This window comes from Syngnathoides biaculeatus, chromosome 9, assembly GCF_019802595.1.
Source record: "Syngnathoides biaculeatus isolate LvHL_M chromosome 9, ASM1980259v1, whole genome shotgun sequence".
In the NCBI taxonomy this organism is placed as follows: Eukaryota; Metazoa; Chordata; class Actinopteri; order Syngnathiformes; family Syngnathidae; genus Syngnathoides; species Syngnathoides biaculeatus.
In genome coordinates this window covers 11,449,055-11,467,158 of record NC_084648.1, presented here as the reverse complement: position 1 = coordinate 11,467,158, position 18,104 = coordinate 11,449,055, and the positions used below count along the sequence as shown (strand labels likewise).

The 18,104-nt window shown below is 43.7% G+C and overlaps 1 protein-coding gene, 1 long non-coding RNA gene and 1 pseudogene across 5 annotated transcripts; 2 read left to right on the top strand and 1 right to left on the bottom strand.

Moving 5' to 3' along the window:
* The first annotated feature begins 113 nt into the window (after positions 1 to 113).
* rnf150a (ring finger protein 150a) lies at positions 114 to 12,555 on the top strand. 3 transcript variants are annotated; one of them, XR_009796571.1, is made up of 8 exons: positions 114 to 1,250; positions 7,103 to 7,353; positions 9,110 to 9,181; positions 9,253 to 9,335; positions 9,417 to 9,513; positions 11,396 to 11,609; positions 11,796 to 12,309; positions 12,416 to 12,555. XR_009796571.1 is itself a non-coding variant. In XM_061831001.1 (8 exons), exons 1-8 carry the CDS (start codon positions 791 to 793, stop codon positions 11,954 to 11,956), a joined length of 1,248 nt encoding a protein of 415 aa, XP_061686985.1. In that variant the 5' UTR covers positions 114 to 790; the 3' UTR covers positions 11,957 to 12,483. The 3 variants fall into 3 exon arrangements, 2 of the variants coding, with proteins under 2 accessions (XP_061686985.1, XP_061686984.1); XM_061831001.1 differs by having other exon boundaries at positions 7,103 to 7,227; positions 7,318 to 7,353; positions 11,796 to 12,483; XM_061831000.1 differs by having other exon boundaries at positions 11,796 to 12,483.
* On the bottom strand, positions 1,109 to 12,600 carry LOC133506663 (uncharacterized). Of its 2 annotated transcripts, none has more exons than XR_009796573.1 (4): positions 12,480 to 12,600; positions 4,031 to 4,179; positions 3,639 to 3,693; positions 1,109 to 1,247 (listed from the first exon to the last, which is right to left on the bottom strand). It is a non-coding gene; the product is annotated as an uncharacterized LOC133506663 (long non-coding RNA). The 2 variants fall into 2 exon arrangements; XR_009796572.1 differs by lacking the exon at positions 1,109 to 1,247 and adding an exon at positions 2,136 to 3,045.
* Positions 12,601 to 14,282: 1,682 nt separating this feature from the next.
* Positions 14,283 to 16,972, top strand: LOC133506662 (uncharacterized; annotated as a pseudogene).
* The last annotated feature ends 1,132 nt before the right edge of the window (positions 16,973 to 18,104 follow it).

Genomic DNA, 18,104 nt, shown 5'->3' with positions numbered 1-18,104 from the left:
GAAACCAGCTCAGAAAATGGATGGATGAAATCACATTTTGTACATACAAGATATATTTATTTAATCATTTCATATTGTCGGTCCGTAAATAATGTGTGTCTGTGTTGTGTGTGGATACACACGCACAGTTGGATTCAACCAAGGTTCACTACATTGGCATTTAATTTTTGGAGCTGTTTCTGATTTTATTTACATCTTTATGTGGAATAAGTTGGAGTCTAATCATTATTTAAGTACTGCTTTTATTTTTTTCTGTATTTAAAGGCAATGCTAATGTTTTAACTGCATCATGTTACAGTATCTTAGATCATCAAATATACTTTTGGGAATAAAAGCTGTCTCGATTTTGATGATGGTCCACTGTATTTAATATTTGTCATTATGGTGAAAGTGTCGGGAAAATCTTTATTGTACTTAAGTTTAGGTTTGTATTTATTTTGTCATATTATTTGATGTATTTTTCATTTAAACGTGAAGTAATAATTTCCTCACTCATGAATCCATTTTTTTTTTTTTTTACAGCACCATCTTTTATTTTTAGTCAGGCAGATCTCCACGTGCCCCGGTGCTTGTAAGCAACGTCGGCCGCGCCCATGTCACGTGACCGACTAGCGCCCAGCCAATCGGACAGAGGCTGCTTCACTGCTAGTGACAACTGCCCCTCCCCCTCTCGACCAGCAGGTGATGATGCGAGTGGAGTTCTTGCAAGTGGACCAGAACCAGGCGGACTAGAGGCCGCCGTCCGGATACGAGCTCGGGATTCTGAAGTTGTCTCATTCCGGATCGCACCATGGCGCCGTCTATCTCTCGACTGTGCCGCAGCGTGGCTCTCTCGGCGTGGCTCGTCTCCTCCCTGTGCTCCGTACACCTGTTGTGCTTGGACTTCACCGTGGCGGAGAAGGAGGAGTGGTACACGGCCTTCGTCAACATCACCTACCTGGACCCGCTGACCGCGAGGCCGCGGAGCGACAAGAGCGAATGCGGCCGCTACGGCGAGCACTCGCCCAAGAGGGAAGCCCGGGGGCTGGTCCTGGCGCCGTCGCTGCCTCAGGAGCGACAGATGTGCGAACCGGCCGCTCGCTTTCCGCCGGCGTCGCGCTCCGCCGCCGCGTGGGTGGCGCTGGTGGCCGCGGGGAACTGCACTTACCGCGACAAGATCCGGAACGCGGCCGACCGCAACGCCTCGGCTGTGGTCGTGTACAATGTGGGCTCCAGTGGTACCAACGACACCATCACCATGCCCCACTCTGGTGAGACCAACACGCACACACGAGCTTTATTCCCGCCATGATTGTTGCATCCTGCTACAGGTTTCAATACAAATATATTACAATATTTCTAACCCATATTGAGCGAAGTCACCCATTTTCAATCAAATGGCATGAAGCCCCACCATAAAAAAGTAAATACTCAAATTAGGATTTTTGTCTCAAATTATGTGGAATGGAGCTGAGATGCTCGTGAGGAAGCTGACATATACTTTTATATCAATGGCAAAATATGGTTACACATATTTATGTTACCATCTGCCATCTGAAGGAAGTGTTCTGTCTTTGTTAGGGATGGGTGAGTACTGAAACCACAAATCATTTTTGGGCCAAGGTATCTGGTACTTGTAAAGGCTGCCGATACCAGCCACTAATACGTCTGTCTATCCATCAATTTTCTTTGCCGCTTATCCTCACAAGGGTCATAGGGAGTGCTGGAGCCTATTCCAGCTGTCAACGGGCAGGAGGCGGGGTACACCCTGAACTGGTTGCCAGCCAATCACAGGGCACACTTCAGAATCACACTTAAGGGCAATTTAGATGTTGCATGTTTTTGGGATGTGGGAGGAAACCGGAGTGCAGGCACGGGGAGAACACGCAAACTCTGACAGCTGGAGTAGGCTCCAGCACTCACCGCGACCCTCGTGAGGATAAGCGGCAAAGAAAATGGATGGATGGATGTCAAAATTACACAACAAATTTGCCTCAGGTAATTGGAGCTGCTTGAGAACGACAGAGAATTGACAGAGAACACATCTGAGAACAGTCATTGAACAACAAAAGGCTCCCCGCAATCTAGCAATGGTGTTAAAAAAAAAAAATCCCCGACAATTTGACAAAGATTTTAATCATAGTCCTAAAATAATAATGAAATTAATAAATACAACAATCAATAAAATAATAATAAGAGTGTAATTGTAAGTTAGCTGTTTAAGTTAATTGCGAGAGGGAAGAAGCTATTGGAATGTCTGCTGGTTTCCGTTTGTATTGTTCACGAGGGAAGTAGCTGGAAGTGCTGGTGGTCAGGATGTGGAGGGACCTCGGAACTAGTACCTACTCACCTACTTGTGATTTTTTTTTTTTTTGTACTCAAACAGGGATCCCCTGAAAACTTGACCTATACGTGCCTATCCTGAGATTTGTCTGCCCTTTCTTGGGGGTGTCGTCATCGGATTTTGGAGATAAGAAACTGTTTATTGCTAGTTTTCATAAGGGAGTGACTTCCTCCTGTGAGGAAAAAAAAAATGAGCAATTGCTTCGGGCTTAGTTAATGAATGGATCCACTTGGAAACTCCTTTTTGGCAATATGTCAGCAAACTCTTTTAAGATTTATTATGGGCGTATATATTTTTTTGCAGATTTGAGTCTTGGAATCGTTTTAGGAATGATAGGCCTCCAGGAGCATTTTCCTGTCCATGGCAATAAATCTTTAAGCATGACAACATGGTAGCAGGCCAACAAACTACACCTACACCAAAGCTTTTAGTTTACTGCTAGCCTTCCATGCTAACGCGGCTATTTGACTTTCATAGCCGTCAATGGCAGTGAATGTGTTTTAACAGATCCATGTTATTTTTTTTCCTCCTCCAGACCTTGTTCAATTCCATGATTCAAAGAGGTGGGGATGGTGGGAGGGGGTGGGGGGGGGGCTGATGGGTGATGTCAACCCTGGCAGACAGACAAGGAAGGCGATGTAGAGCGCGACGTTTCGGACCAGACATGAGGCTGCCAGATAAAGAGCGGAACATTTTTTGTAGGCTGAGCCAATGCAGCTGGGCTGTAAAAAAACAAAAAAAAAAAAAACAACATTGGTTTAACCCTTTCATGCCACAACTGATCAGTGTTTCCCAATCTTTAATGAGGGACATATTTAACATTTGGAAAATCTCAAAGCACCCTGGTGAACATTTAATGAGAAAAAAATAGCCCTCAAGCCGTCAAATTAAACATCAAACATAGATAATTACGCTTTGTGTATGTTAGCACATTAAGTACATAGCTCTGTTTTACGAGATAGCCCGTTTATGTTAATGCTAACATCTACAGAGAATTTTGAATTGGATTGCACAAACTGCACAAAAATATATATATTATTGTACATATGCATCCATTTTCTGAGACGCTTATCCTCACAAGGTTCGTGGGAGTAGTGGAGCCTATCCCTGCTGTGAACGGGGAGGAGGCGGGGTACACCCTGAACTGGTTCCCACGCAGGCACTGGGAGAACACGCAAACTCCACACAGGCAAGGCTGTGAGGCCAACGCTCTAACCAGATGCTCCGCCGTGCCGGCAGAGACAAATTCTGCATATATTTTCATAAAGTACCATATTAATACAGTGCGATGCAAATGGAAAATGAAAAGACTCACAATGGCGCCGGCCAACAAGACTCCGGCTGCTGGCATCTTTCACTCGGCCAGACCCCTGACAGACACACAACCAACACAATTTATAAAAACAGTTGATTTGTATTCTGTTTATGTTAGATTTTTTTTTTTTTTAAATATGCCAAAGGGTTAGCCATTTTTAAATTTTTTTATGCTTTGCTACCTGGAATATAAACACGGCTGCAGACAACGGGCTTGAAGTGCGATATCACTTTAAGTTGGTTAGTTACTTTACTATCTCAAATTCAGTCATTAGGTTGTTGATTTCTCACCGCGCCATATGGCTGCGTACAATAAAATAATAAATCTGTCGGACAGGTGGATTTTAATATCTCAGCTGACTGTTGACACACACGCACGCACGCGGATGGTACCTGGGAGCTGCTAAAGCAGAGCTGCTCATTAGGCTCCACGGCAAAGCCAACCGTCTGTCATTCCCGTCCCAGCGGTGACGCCCGGTCGCCTGAACGCACCGCGTCGTCGTTATCGCGGCCTGCCCAACCTTCCATTTTCTGTCTCGCCACTGTTAGGAGAACACCGTGTGAAGTTAGTTTGCACGAGCGCCGGCCAAGCATGGCAACCCAATGTCTTTTCTACTGTTTTCATACACAACCGTGACATTTTGGCTTTTGACTCAGAGACCGCGGTTGACTGACTTTTACAAGTTACATAAAAGGATTATTGCAGTAGGGCATTGCGACACGCGGGAATGTTACCAGATGGGCAATGGTCGCACTTGTACGACAGCGAGAGGCGTGCCCGTTGCCTGGGAGGTTCAAACGCCACCCCCGGGGAGTTGCAATGACGTCATTGTGGTTGCGGAGGGAATATGATGTGGACCGACACTCTCTTGATGCAACGCCATCAAAACACACAACTGGTTATTCTCATACGACATACAATACGAGGGAACTGTTAAGGTCCCGTGTGTCCGAGACGGCCCAGTGTGGATCATCTTTAAGACCCGAGAACAATTTTTTTCCCCACACCAAATATGAAACAAAGCATTCTCGTCACACTTTTAGCTGTAATAAAACTACATAAAAGTTAGCGGTACTTTCCATCAAAATACAGTAAAACTAACCTTTTGAAAACACCAGAGAGGAAAAGGAAATTGGAATGTTTCATAGGACGTAGTCGAGTGAGTTAGTGAATATTTGGTGTTCTCCATTTTTTGCTTCATGTGTGAACAAATAACCCTTATTTGAATAACGGTAGGCAGCGCAGTGGCTCAGTTGGTAAAGCATTGGCTTCACCGTTCTGAGGACCTGGATTCAATCCTGGCCCCACCTGTTTGGAGTTTGCATGTTCCACTCCGTGTCTGCGTGGGTTTTCTCTGGGCACTCTGGTTTCCCCCCCAGATCTCCAAAAGCATGCAACATTAATTGGACACTCTAAATTGCCCCAAGGTGTGATCGTGACTGTGGTTGTTTGTCTCTATGTGCCCTGCGATTGCCTGGCAACCAGTTCAGGGTGTACCCCGCCTCCTGCCCGTTGACAGCTGGGATAGGCTCCAGCACTCCCTGCGACCCTGGTGAGGATAAGTGGCAAAGAAGATGGATGGATGGGTGGGTGGATAACGGTACTTAAGAGGTTGGAGGTTGAATCAATGAAAGGCATATTTGTAAACATAGCCGTCACCTATATTTTCACACCTTGTTGGAAAGTTGGCTATCGTCACCCAACAGGCTTGAAAATGCTTGGATGTAAAATTTGTCAATGTGCCTTTCGCCCAAAAGTTATCAGGAATGGGCTCCAGTTCACGCACCCCAAAACTGGACAAGCGGTATAAAATGTGTATGGGTTTATAGTTTTTGTTTTAATTTGCAAGTAGACGGGTTTGCGAGTGGTGATTTGTTAATCGGTAAGCATTTACGGTAGCGTGGTGCCTTGACATACGACTGGTATGTCACGATTTTCGAGATATGAGCGATCATTCAGATTAATTTCTGGTTTGATTGACTGAGCGCTTGGTGGCTCAATTCAAATCAACAATAAGCACGACTTTACCAAATGTTAACCATGCTACTATCTTATTTCCAATAAATGACCAAATGAATGGCAAACACCATTGACCTGACCAGTTAGCATCAACAATAATAGTTTTAGACGCTTTTAAGAAACGGCTACTTGAATGAATTTGACAAAACATGGCTCACAGGTATACATTGTTCATCCTTGACACAAAATGGCTAGTTTTACAGCAACATACTGCGTGTTGGAACCACTGACCTAAAAAAAAAAAAAAGACTGGCTAGCGCATACACATACAGCGGTGTATCGATTGGTTGAAGCCAGTTGGCTGCCATCTTGGTACTCCCAAAACATGTGGAGGACATGGTTTACAGGTTGGATTATGGTGGGGATTTTTCTCAAAGTTTGGCATGTAAAATTAACACTGGTCGTGTGAGCTTCACATTTTTTCAGTTCCGGTAACATGAAGGATTTTTAATTTGATTTGGTAAGCCAAAAAATGCTAAGTGCAAAGGAAAGAGATATAACACCGTGACGACCAAGAAACCTTGCATATTACCTAGGGCCCGATTTCCGTAACATGTTAACTTTTCCCAAAATACGCTCTGAAGCACTATGATCATAACAGAGCAAAAAACTAAGCATTTTTTTGTCATAAAAACATTCAATTTGAAGTCAATCAGTTCAATATATAATTGGAAATGAAGACTGGCAATGGAAAAATACATGCTAAACGCAATGTTCATTTGTTGTCTCTGCGACGTCCTGTTTCAGACAGAAAATTTAAACTTATTTCCTCACATTTGAAAATCAAATTCATCTTGCAGAGTCTGTAGTATGAAATTCTTCAAAAATTTCACAGAAAATGTGTTTTCTTGCTTATCCACTGAGGAAGTTTGGGAAAATATTTACATCACTTTTTCACAAAAAAACGTCAGCCTATAAAAGTGAAGCAGAGAGTGAACTGTGAACAACAACAACCGTAAACAAGACTTTCTTCAAGTGAATTCAGCTCATCAGAAAATAAAAAAAAACTTTCCAAACAAACTTTAACAGTGTCAAAGTAAATCTTTCTAACTTACCTGTGGAATGTTTTCTCACAGCCACAAAACTGTCGATTAACCAGTCGCTACACAGGTCAACATGGTTGTTTTGGAAGTATCAAGATGGCGGATGGTGACTTCAGTTTTGGTGCCCAATGAGCCGTCCACTCGGTTTTTTGGTTTTTTTTAGATCAGTGGTTAAAACATCAGAAGACTTCTTCTTCATTTCTTGAATGACTGAACTATACAATAGTGCCCCCTGGTGGCCGAAGCAGACACAACAAAAGGCATAGCAAACTGACAGATGAAACAGGCCATAAGGCACAAACTGTTTCATTATTTTATCACCCTGTGCTTTTATAAATGACAATTTTTTTTAATCTGCATCTTGTCTGACCCGTTCGCATTTCCCGTGTGTTTTGTGTGCAGGTACAGGCGACATAGTGGCCATCATGATCCCGGAGCATAAAGGTCGGGAGATCATGGCACTGCTGGAGCAGAACGTCGCGGTCACATTGCACATCACTGTAGGGACGCGCAACCTGCAGAAGTATGTGAGCAGAACCTCGGTCGTGTTTGTCTCCATCTCCTTCATCATTCTCATGATAATCTCCCTCGCCTGGCTTGTCTTCTACTATATCCAGAGATTCCGCTATGCTAATGCCCGAGACCGAAACCAGGTATGGCTTGATGGCTTACGCTTTTTTTTATTATTATTATCACTATTATTATCCAGCTGCCATATCTGTTTGAACGTCGCTACGCTATAAAAGACGGTCGCCCGGTGTTCCGTGTTTCCATCTGGTGCCGGCTGCCAGGGAGAGGACGGAATTAGCCTGACAGCTGGACCCACAAAACCGGTGAACCATCGACAAAAGCAAATAGCGACTGGATGTTACATCATCTCCAAGGGCGGCGGCCGTTGTTTGATTTTTAACAAAAATTTTGACAAGTGACTCAATCAGCTTGTCCGAACGATTGCCACCTTTTCGTTGTTTTCATTCTTTACAAGCTGCCTCATTTCAAACTTCAAGTTAACCCTTAGAGAACAAATTAAATGATGAATTACTGATTTAGTGGAATTTTTGTGTTCTCGTTTTGTTCTGTTCAGATGATTTTGTCTGATCCTCAGGGCTCAATATTCACCAAAGCTCCGGAATAATAAAAAAGATGGGAAATTAGATGATAATAACTGATCTCGAGGAGAGGTGCTCAATGCGCCGGTTGAGGCAGTCTTGGTCGATCGCGGGACAGGGTGCCGAAAAAAAAAAAAACGTCAGCCGATGGTCCCTCTAAACTGCGCGCATGCGCAATTGTGCACTGCTGATGCAGTCTCTTTGCAGATGTTCTGCGTTGCGCACAAAAAAAGAATAATAATCCAATGCAAATTGAAAGTATAACATACAGCTATTCAGTTTGTGGCATTTTGCAATGTGATTCAATGAGTGAGGGATGACTGGTTGTTACATCCAACGGCACAATTCACATATGTACTGTAAAAAATGAAAAGAAGAAGCCACTGGTTTCTCTTAGGCAGCACACGGAACTTTCTCACGTTATTGTTGCTCCAGACTGTGGATCAAAGGTGGGCAAAGTATGTAAACTACGCTCTGTTCTTTAATCAGACCCACATCACATTTTCAAGAGTCCCTTTTTTTCTTGAAGGGCCTGCATTTAAACCACACAAACAGCATTGGGATTAAAATATTGTAATTTATTTCAAATAGGATGGGCAAAAAAAACCAAAAAAACCATAATGCTTGCCCTTTAAGTGTAATTGTAAGCCATATCTCTCTCTCTCCTGGACTATTGCAAATCCACTAGCCTCGTGGTTTCCAAATTGGGGGGCGTGCCAGGAGATGCGCCCAAAAAAGTTTGAAAACCACTGCACTTGTGTAAGGTATTTTAAAATGTATCCGTCGCAGTTTTAAATTACATTGACAATTCTCTGGAAAATACCATGTTTCCATGATTTGAAGGCCGCCTCAGCTGTCACTGAATCACTCCTGTTCGGTGTTTCTGGGTCTGGATGGGGAGGAATGCATGTGGATGAAAAATGCGCCGGCCCAAGCGAGTAAAAAAAAAAAGACGGGAGAATAAAACCCAAAGTCAATCAACCTTAATCCACTACTTGGAAAAGGTTTGGGCTAATAGGCTTTGCTGGAAATGCATCAGAGAAGAAGAAAGTAAAAGTTTGATGATGTCAATGGGTCACAAACAACAGTTTTTCCAGTCGCAAAAAGTCGCAGATTTGTAGAGTTTCCCTCTATTCATTTGACATGGTGTCGAGAGCTCGAGTTAAATGTCCATCCTACTTAAGAGGAAGCCACTGCTGTCGATCAACCTCTTTCACTTTAACCTTATGTTGTTCTCTGTGTAAATTAGATACTGATGCGTCCCAGCGTCACACTTAAATGGTTGTGTTTTGGCCTGCAGAGACGCTTGGGGGACGCTGCCAAAAAAGCCATCAGCAAGCTTCCAGTACGCACCATTAAGAAAGGAGACAAGGTAGTCAGCAGTTATGTGACATTATTTCTTCGAAACGACATCACATGGAGGTGTTGGCATTTTTGTTGCAGGAGACCGAGCGTGACTTTGACAGCTGTGCCGTATGCATCGAGGCCTACAAGCCTCATGATATTGTCAGGGTGTTACCGTGCAGGTTTGCTTTTCTTAGCAAATGTGACGGCAAGGCGGTGTGTTTGTTCACGACCCGCCGTAATTCTCGACTATATTTTTCCAGGCATGTGTTCCACAAGCACTGCGTGGACCCCTGGCTGTACGATCACCAGACGTGTCCCATGTGTAAATTGAATATACTCAAGGCCTTGGGAATCTCGGTGAGTTGCACTTGCTCTTGATATCGCTTGGGTTGGGTGGAATCCTCGCATCTCCGTAAACATTACTTTTCGGGAAGCCGTCCATTGCCGTCAATATTGCAGCGTCGAAGAGAACAAACCGTTTCCGGCACTTTAGATTGGTTGGTCACGTGTAAAAAAAAAATACCAGACCCGTGTGGGAACTGACCAATTACAGTAATTCCCGGCCTACAAAGCGCACCTGTTTACAAGCCTCAGAGTACATTTGTAAAGGAAATACCATTTGGTACATACATACAGTATGTTGCAGCTGTATAAAAGCCGCAAGTACCAGCATTGAAACACAAGATATTTACAAAGAAAGACGGTACACAGAAAGAGTTTAATGCTAGCGCGGCGCTAACGCTGTGCTAACCCTAACAGGGCCGATTTGAAATAAAAGTTACCGGTAAATCTCACTGAGACACCAATAACACAGCAGGAACACGCTACCACAGCGCTAACGCTAGCGCATCGCTAACAGGGCCGGTAAAAGTCACTTCCTCAGCACATACATTCCACCGGTCTCATTCTTACCTTTTCTGCTCGAGTGCAAAATGCACAAATTACAGCATCACCGCATAAACCGCAGTGATGAAAGCGTGTGAAAAAAGTCGCGGCTTGTAGGCCGGAAATTACGGTATATTGATTTGTGGGAACAATGTGAATGAAACTGACCATATTTGGAGGCAGGACTTTTCAGCCCAACCTCAGCGATGTGTACCGCTTACACGGACAAGAAAGAGAAAGGAGCTACCGTAAAACTGTGCAATTTGAACACTATGCATCCATCCATCCATTTTCTTAGCCGCTTATCCTCACGGTGGTTGCGGGGAGTGATGGAGCCTATCTCAGCTGTCATTGGGCAGGAGGCAGGGTACACCTGGAACTGGTTGCCAGCCAATCACAGGGCACACGGAGACAGACAAAATTGAGAGTGTCCAATTAATGTCGCATGTTTTTGGGATGTGGGAGGAAACTCGAGTGCCCGGAAAAGTGCACGGGGAGAACATCCAAACTCCACACAGGCGGTTCCGGGAATGAACCCGGGACCTCAGAACCGTGAGGCCAACACTTTCCAGCGGATCCACCGTGCCGCCCAATTTCTACACTAAATTTAGCAAAATTTCCAACTCCTCGAAAGACCTTTTTTTTTTTTTTTTTTTTTTTAAAGGGACTTTTATTCCCAGTAAGAATCGGGAGAAATGTAGAAAATCTCTGAAGGGAAAAGAAATGCACACTTGTTTTAATAACAATCCATAATCAGTGATACAAAAAGCAAAAGATAAAGTGCTCAAAATCAATTCAAATCAGAATTTACATTTTTATGGGGAGGAAAAAATACCCTAGTGATATAGACAAAATGGCTCCAGCACTTCCGGGACCCTTGGGAGGATAAGCGACTGAGAAAATGGGTGGATGGATGGATTTAGTAAGTGGCATTGCAATAAAAACAAGGATCCTATCATTTATCGTGAAAATTTTAGAGACAATATATCCTAAAAATCAGCTATCGTCACACGCCTAAAAGCATAATCTATTACGAGAGAGTAATGGTAAATGTAATGGATAAAAAAAATATTGTACAAACATTATTAAAGATAGAGAAACAACTGGAATAAAAATCTGCAGTACAGCACGACCACAAGGAAAAACTGCGATGTAGCGCTGGATCATTGTGTTTGTATTCGGTGAGGATAAATTGCAGGGATTTCATTTCCCTGACGTGTGCATCCCGGGACTGACACAGTTTCAAGTGTAAAATGATCTATGAGCGGCAAGGTAAATGTAACAATATGAACATTAGAGGAGTATGTTATCATAAGTTTTTCTTCATTGTAGTCAATTTAAACGCTGTGTCCAGCTCAATACAGACTGCTCCGACGAGTCGCCGCCCGACTACGAGATGTCACTGGGGGGTCCGTCCGCTGACCCCGTTATCAGCGGGGCCAGCGAAATCACCGTCAACGAGAGCTCCACCGCGCTGGAGCTGGCCGAGAGGCCGACGGATCCACCCCGTGTCAGTCCCAACGTGGAGTTGGCGCCGCAGGCGGAGGAGAACTACATCATTTCCAGCAGTGAGTCCCATTATTTAAGTACATTTTAGGTTGTCTAAAGAGTTTTAGGAACACTGCCGTAGAAAAATACATATTTAGTACTTCGGTTTTGTCTCCTGTACACATCTGTGCCTTTTTACAGAAAACAGCTGAAAATCGACTGTTCTCTTCTGTCCTAAAACAAAAATATGTTGCCCTTTTCGACAGGTGAGCACCAGCTGCCACTCAGCAGTGATTCTGACACTTCACTCAACTTGGTCAGCGGGTCGCAAGTGGACCATGCCGGATCCAGAATCGGGACGGGACAGAGTAAAAGCAGGAGTATTCGGCAAAAGGGTGACGAGCGGGACCCAAGCCTAAGCACATGATTCTGAGGCCCAGTTTTGTCCCGTCAAGACGCTCCAAAAATATCACGCTCTCCCTGCATCAATGGATTTCGTCCATGTCGAGACATCCAGATGTCACCCACACTTTTTGCCACACCTGCTGGGTATGTGGTTGTTTCAACGCGAGAAAGGGTTAACACCCGCTTTTTTTTCTTGCCGTCATCGCACAACGAGCGGTAGGCTACGCCATCAATACTCACACTCGTCATCGCACCCGCGAGGCGTACGGTTGTTTCAGCACTCGCACGCTTCCGGGTGAAAGGTTTGCAGTAAAGACTGTGGCGATTGTTCCCTTTCCGAGCCACCAAAAGGACGAGAACCGACTCTTCGCTCCAGTATGAAGCTTTTAATTGTTTTCTTTAAGATCATTGCCCGTTTTTTTTTTTTTTAATATTTGGATTGTTTCCCCATCTCGCTTACGCATGCCGACTCATCGTACAGACGATTGTCATTTTTGCACAAGTGATGTCACCCTTGAGGGTCACGAGGAGAGACGCTCACTCACCACTCAGCGCGGCCGCCTCCGCACAGCAGTCGGACCTCCCCAACGTGTCGTCTTCAAGTCCTCGCCAAGTGTATCCGTCGTGCTCTCAAGGGAACCGTAAGGGGACCAATCAAAGGATGTCCTGTGTAACAAAATTGTTTACTGTTGCCAAGTAGAAAATGCTGCATCGAATCTGATATTTGTAAACAAGACATCAGGCACCAGCTTTACCCAACATAGTCATGTAGCCACCCCCCCCCCCCCCCACTCACTCTTGCACTGGCTGCTTTTCCTGCCCGGATCCTCGTTCTTTTCGTCAAAGAGGCGACAGTTCATCGAGGCCGACGTCCTTGTTAACTGGCTGTTGTTAACCTGTTGCACTTTATTTTTCCAGTGAGTGTGAGACGACTGCGAAGGGAGGAACGTTATAATTTCAAGGGCCGGGGGGTCATAGTCTCGAAGAAGGCACACGACTTGTCCTTGCTTGTTGTGATATTTGGAGCCTAGAGAGGACCAATATAATGTGCAATGTCCAGAAAAGATAACACCATCGCTATCTTCTAATGTTGAATACTTATGTTGTATAATGAGGTCAATGTACCTGTTAACTTTGATGCATCTGTAAGCATTGTGTTTTAAATAAATTCTGTGGATTTTTTTTGTTGTTTTTTTGTTTGTTTGTTTGTTTTGTTTACAGATGACCAAAGTTTCAAATGAGCATCCAGTCATCCATTTTCTTAGTGTCATATCCCCACGAGGGTCGCGGGAGTCCTCGAGCCTATCCCAGCTGTCAGCAAGTAGGAGGCGGGGTACACCCTGAACTGGTTGCCAGCCAATTGCAGGGCACATCGAGACAAACAGCCGCACTCACAATCACACCGAGGGGCAATTTAGAGTGTCCAATTAATGTTGCATGTTTTTTGGGATGTGGGAGGAAACCCAGCAGGCATGGGGAGAACATGGAAACTCCACACAGGCGGGTCCGGGATCGAACACGAGACCTCAGAACTGTGAGGCCAATGGTTTTCCAGCCGACGCACTGTGCCACCTCAAAGGAGCATTATTACCAGAATTCTGATGATCAATTGATCTTGCTACTTACAAAAAAGATAAAAACTACCCAAATGTAGAAATTGATATATATCTGAATTTAAATTGTTATTTTAACAGAATAAAACTACAGATTAAAACAAACACAGAGCCTTGAAATAAATTGGGGATTTATTAAAAAGGCCACTATATTACATTTAATACATTTACTTCAACAGGAATTTGATACTGCACAAAATAATCCATTTTCAGTTTTCTTTAAATTTAGATTAGATTTGATTTTTATAGTAATGTTTAATCGTATTTAAAATACGTTTGAAGTATATATAAAATGGTTAATATTACTAATATGTGTTTAATTTATTTTACAGCAAATGAAACCAGTTCTTTCATGAAAATGTTATTTGCAGAAAATTACCATTTGTTGGATTTTTGTGTATATACAAATGTGTATTTATTTCTTCTAAATATATTAACCAATTACTCAATGCAACGAAAATGTTTTTAATATTGATCAATTGGATTAATAAAAACAAATATATAATTTACAATATTACGAGTAAGTTGTTTACAAAAAACATTGTTTTACATACAAAGAAAATGGACCAAAGCGATGAATGAATGATTTTTTTTTTTTATCAATAAGCTGCAGCACTCCAGCGACCTTTGCGAGGATAAGCGGCTCAGAAAATGGATGGATGGATGGATGGATGGATGGATGGATGGATGGAGCGTGAATCTTCGTTCGTCAGGAATGGAAGAACGTTCTATGTAGGGGGCGGTGGCGTGCGTTTCCTCCAGAAGGAAAGATGAAGAAGAAGCTGCATCGCGCAGCGTCAGAGGCATAGTTTGTCTCGGCAGCGATGGGCCGCAGCGGGGAGCTGAGCGACTTCCAGCGGGGCACCGTGGTAGGATGCCACATGTGCAAAAAGTCCCTGCGGGAGATCGCCACCCTGCTCACGCTGCCGCGCTCCACCGTCAGGAACGTCATCGTGCAATGGAAGCGGGAGCGCAGGACGTGCCCGCTGCCCCGCTGCGGCCGGCCGCACAAGCTCAAGGAGGAGCACCGGCAGGTTCTGGAGCGGATGGCCCAGGAGCAGACCTTCCCGTCCCTGCAGGCGCTCGCCGCCGAGTTCCGGCGGGCGTCCGGGGCCAACGTCAGCGCGGCCACCGTCAGCAGGGAGCTTCGGGAGATGGGCCTCAGCCGACGGTCGCCGTCCGAGGGCAAAGCCAAAGCCAAAGGTGGGCACCGGTCCCGTTGCGGGGGGGGCCTACGAGCCTCCGGAACATAAACCAGCTCTATTTTTGTCCAATTCCTCATTTTTTTTAGTCTCTCATAGTGATTATTGTTCAGTAGCGGGTCGCTGTCTTGTTCTAATTGATTCCTAACTAGCTAGGCTGGGATTAGCATTATCTTAATGCGGGCTAGTAATTACACATGTTTTGATTATGATTATCTGGTCATCTGTTTTCATCAAAATAATACATTTGCAAACAATTTAACCTTTGAAAACAATCAACATTTTTTCCCCGTTTTTTCCCTGATAATATTGAATTTTACTCTGCATGTCCTGTCGACTTCACATCAATCTGATCGGCTTGATGGGTACCTGCCAATAATTACCATTTTATGTTGATCAGTTTTGTCATAATTTGCCGATCTGATCAATGATGTCCCCGCGAAGATTTACTCTGTGTTCTCCTCTTGTAAAATATATTTGAACCCAAAAGAAGGTTTATTTTTACTCTTTCCGCGTGAGTTTTGACATAGTACCTTAAATATCTGACAGCCGATAGTTATATAAAAATAAGAATTATGTCGGCGGTGTGGAAGAGACAACACGTAATGTCCAGATCAGACCACAATACATATTTGGTCTTTCACGGTTGCAATATGTCATACTACTGCAAGAAAATCTTGTCATCAAATAGCACCACATCCAGTCTTTTATGATCACTTCGCCTTATCTTGTCAACTCGAACATGACCGGATACATTTTGTTATCACAGCCACGACAACAAAAATCGCTCACGTTACATGTATTTTAAGACTAAAATGGTGGAGAATGTGTACTGTTGGTCAATGGTGCTTGGGATAGTACATTTAATACAGTACAGCTTGCAAGCAGGCAACAAAACATTATGTAGCCTAGCAAGCTAGTGCTAGCACCAAAGGCAGTACAACTGCCTTTCTCTCAGATCATACTGTGTGAACTCATTTAATTATAATTTGTTAGCACACATTATGACTGTAATGTTGGTTTGACCTGACTGATTAGAATACATATTTTTGAAGATATGCAGTATGTACGCTAAATTAACAAGTAATTTAATAAATAGCCACGTTGCTCCATCTTGTGATCGGTTATCTTTTTTTCCCCCCCTTCTTCTTCAAGGGAAATTTGCTCGTTTGTGTAAATCATTTTGGTCTCTCTATGATGCCAGAAAGGAAGAAAGCGAAGAAGACTGCAAAAGCCTCCAATGAGGACAGAACCAAGGTCTGGTTTGACAATAAAGCTTATGCTAGCGTACGTACTGTGTTGTGCAGTCCGAAAACTGTGCGGCCGTTCTGCTGAGTAATCTGGTGCCCCCGCAGGTCGGAGGCGTGCCGTCCAGGGAAATGGTCGTGGGCGCGAGGTCGCCGGGCGGCGTAGAGATCCTCACACCTCCGAATGGAGCGGTACCTGGAGATAGAGTCACGATCCATGGATTTACAGGTACTGTTACACACATCTGAGCTAAGCAAGGGAGCTGCATTGTTATGGTCATTGACGAACTGGGATTGCCCAAAACCAAAACCACAGCCTGAAATCTAGAGTTATGAGTTTGTGTATGATTCTTCCATTTTTTATAACTAGGTGATCCGGACCAGGAGCTGGACTCAGCCAAAGTGTGTGAGCCAGTTTGCTCGGACCTCCAGTGCGTGGCCACCCACAAGGTATTGGGCAAGGGCGTGTGTCGAGCGCCCACCTCGCGTGACTGCGAGGTCGTCATGACTAACGGGAGAGCGACGTGAAGGACAGCCGGACTTTTTTGTTTTATGTTTTTTTTTTTTATAATATATGTAAATAGTTCCAACCAGAAAGAGACTCTTTTTGTATTGTCACTTTAAAATCTTATTGTTCTCAGCAGCTATGTTAATGCATAATTTCTAAAATTGTATTTAGCATATTTACTCCATTCTAATACACATTATGCCTCAACTAATCGCCAAACAATTAATGCCTTTTTGTTCCCCCTCATGGAAAAATAAATGCAAAAAATGAACTAAGTAACTAATTACATTTCGGACAGCGAAGGGGTGCGGTTTGACAAATACGGAAAGCAAAATGTTTGTGGATTGAATCAAAAATATCTATTGCCATCCCGTTAAGACTGCTTAGATTGAGAAAGACACATGACATGAGCGGCCATGTTGTTTTTTTTTATGAAAATAAAAATTGTAAAAAAAAAAAATTTTTTTTAATCAGCATTCAATGTTAATTCTTTTAGATGACTGTCTTTCACTTTTTTACAGTCATCTGAGATTGGTTCCATGACCCTACTCAGGATAAATTGTGTTGAGAATGGATGGATGAATAATTTAATATTTTGGTTGCATAACCCTTACTTGCAATAACGCCATCAAGCCTGTACCTCAATGACTTCCTTAGAGTGTTGCATTCTTTTGAAATGTTTCCCAGGTCTTGACTGGAGCCACTGTCAGTTCTTGTTTGTTTCTGGGATTTTCTCCCTTCAGTCTCCACTTCAGGGGGTAAAATGCATGCACTATTGGGTTAAGGTCTAGTCATTGACTTGGCCAGTCTTTTTGCCCCTAATGTAATCCAGCCAGTATGGGTTAGGATGAGTGATGTAAATTTCCAGACAAAATTGTTTGTTAGATGTCAGAATTCATTCTGCTACCACCACCATCAGCAGCCATCCATCCATTTTCTTAGCCACTTATCCTCACAAGAGTGCTGGAGCCTATCCCAGCTGTCAACGGGCAGGAAGCAGGGTACACCCTGAACTGGTTCCTAGCCAATAGCAGGGGACATCGAGACAAACAGCCGCACTCACAATCACACCGAGGGGCAATTTAGAGTGTCCAATTAATGTTGCATGTTTTTGGGATCTGGGAGGAAACCCAAGCAGGCACGGGGAGAACATGCAAACTCCACACATGCAGGTCCAGGATTGAAGCCGGGACCTCAGAACTATGAGGCCAACGCTTCACCAGCTGATCAACCGTCCCGCACGTGACCACAATCATGTGTTATATAATCAATAAAGACTACTGACCCTGTTCCAGAAGCAGCCAGGCAAGCCCGAGGCAAAACATTACCTCCGCCATTATTCACAGATGAGCTTGTGTGTTTTGGATCATCATAAACAAATGCTTTTGTTCTCAATACTTTGGCCTTTCCATCACTTTGGTCGAGGTCAATCTAGGTCTCATAACTCGTTAAAACAATTGTGGCTCATCTCTGTCCGTCTTTGCAAAATTCTATCTTGCCTTCCAATTCTTTCTGCCAATAAGTGGTTTGTTTGTGGTATTGTGTGTATAGTTCTACTCTCAAAGTCATCTTTGGCATTCAGTTGAATGTTATTCATCTT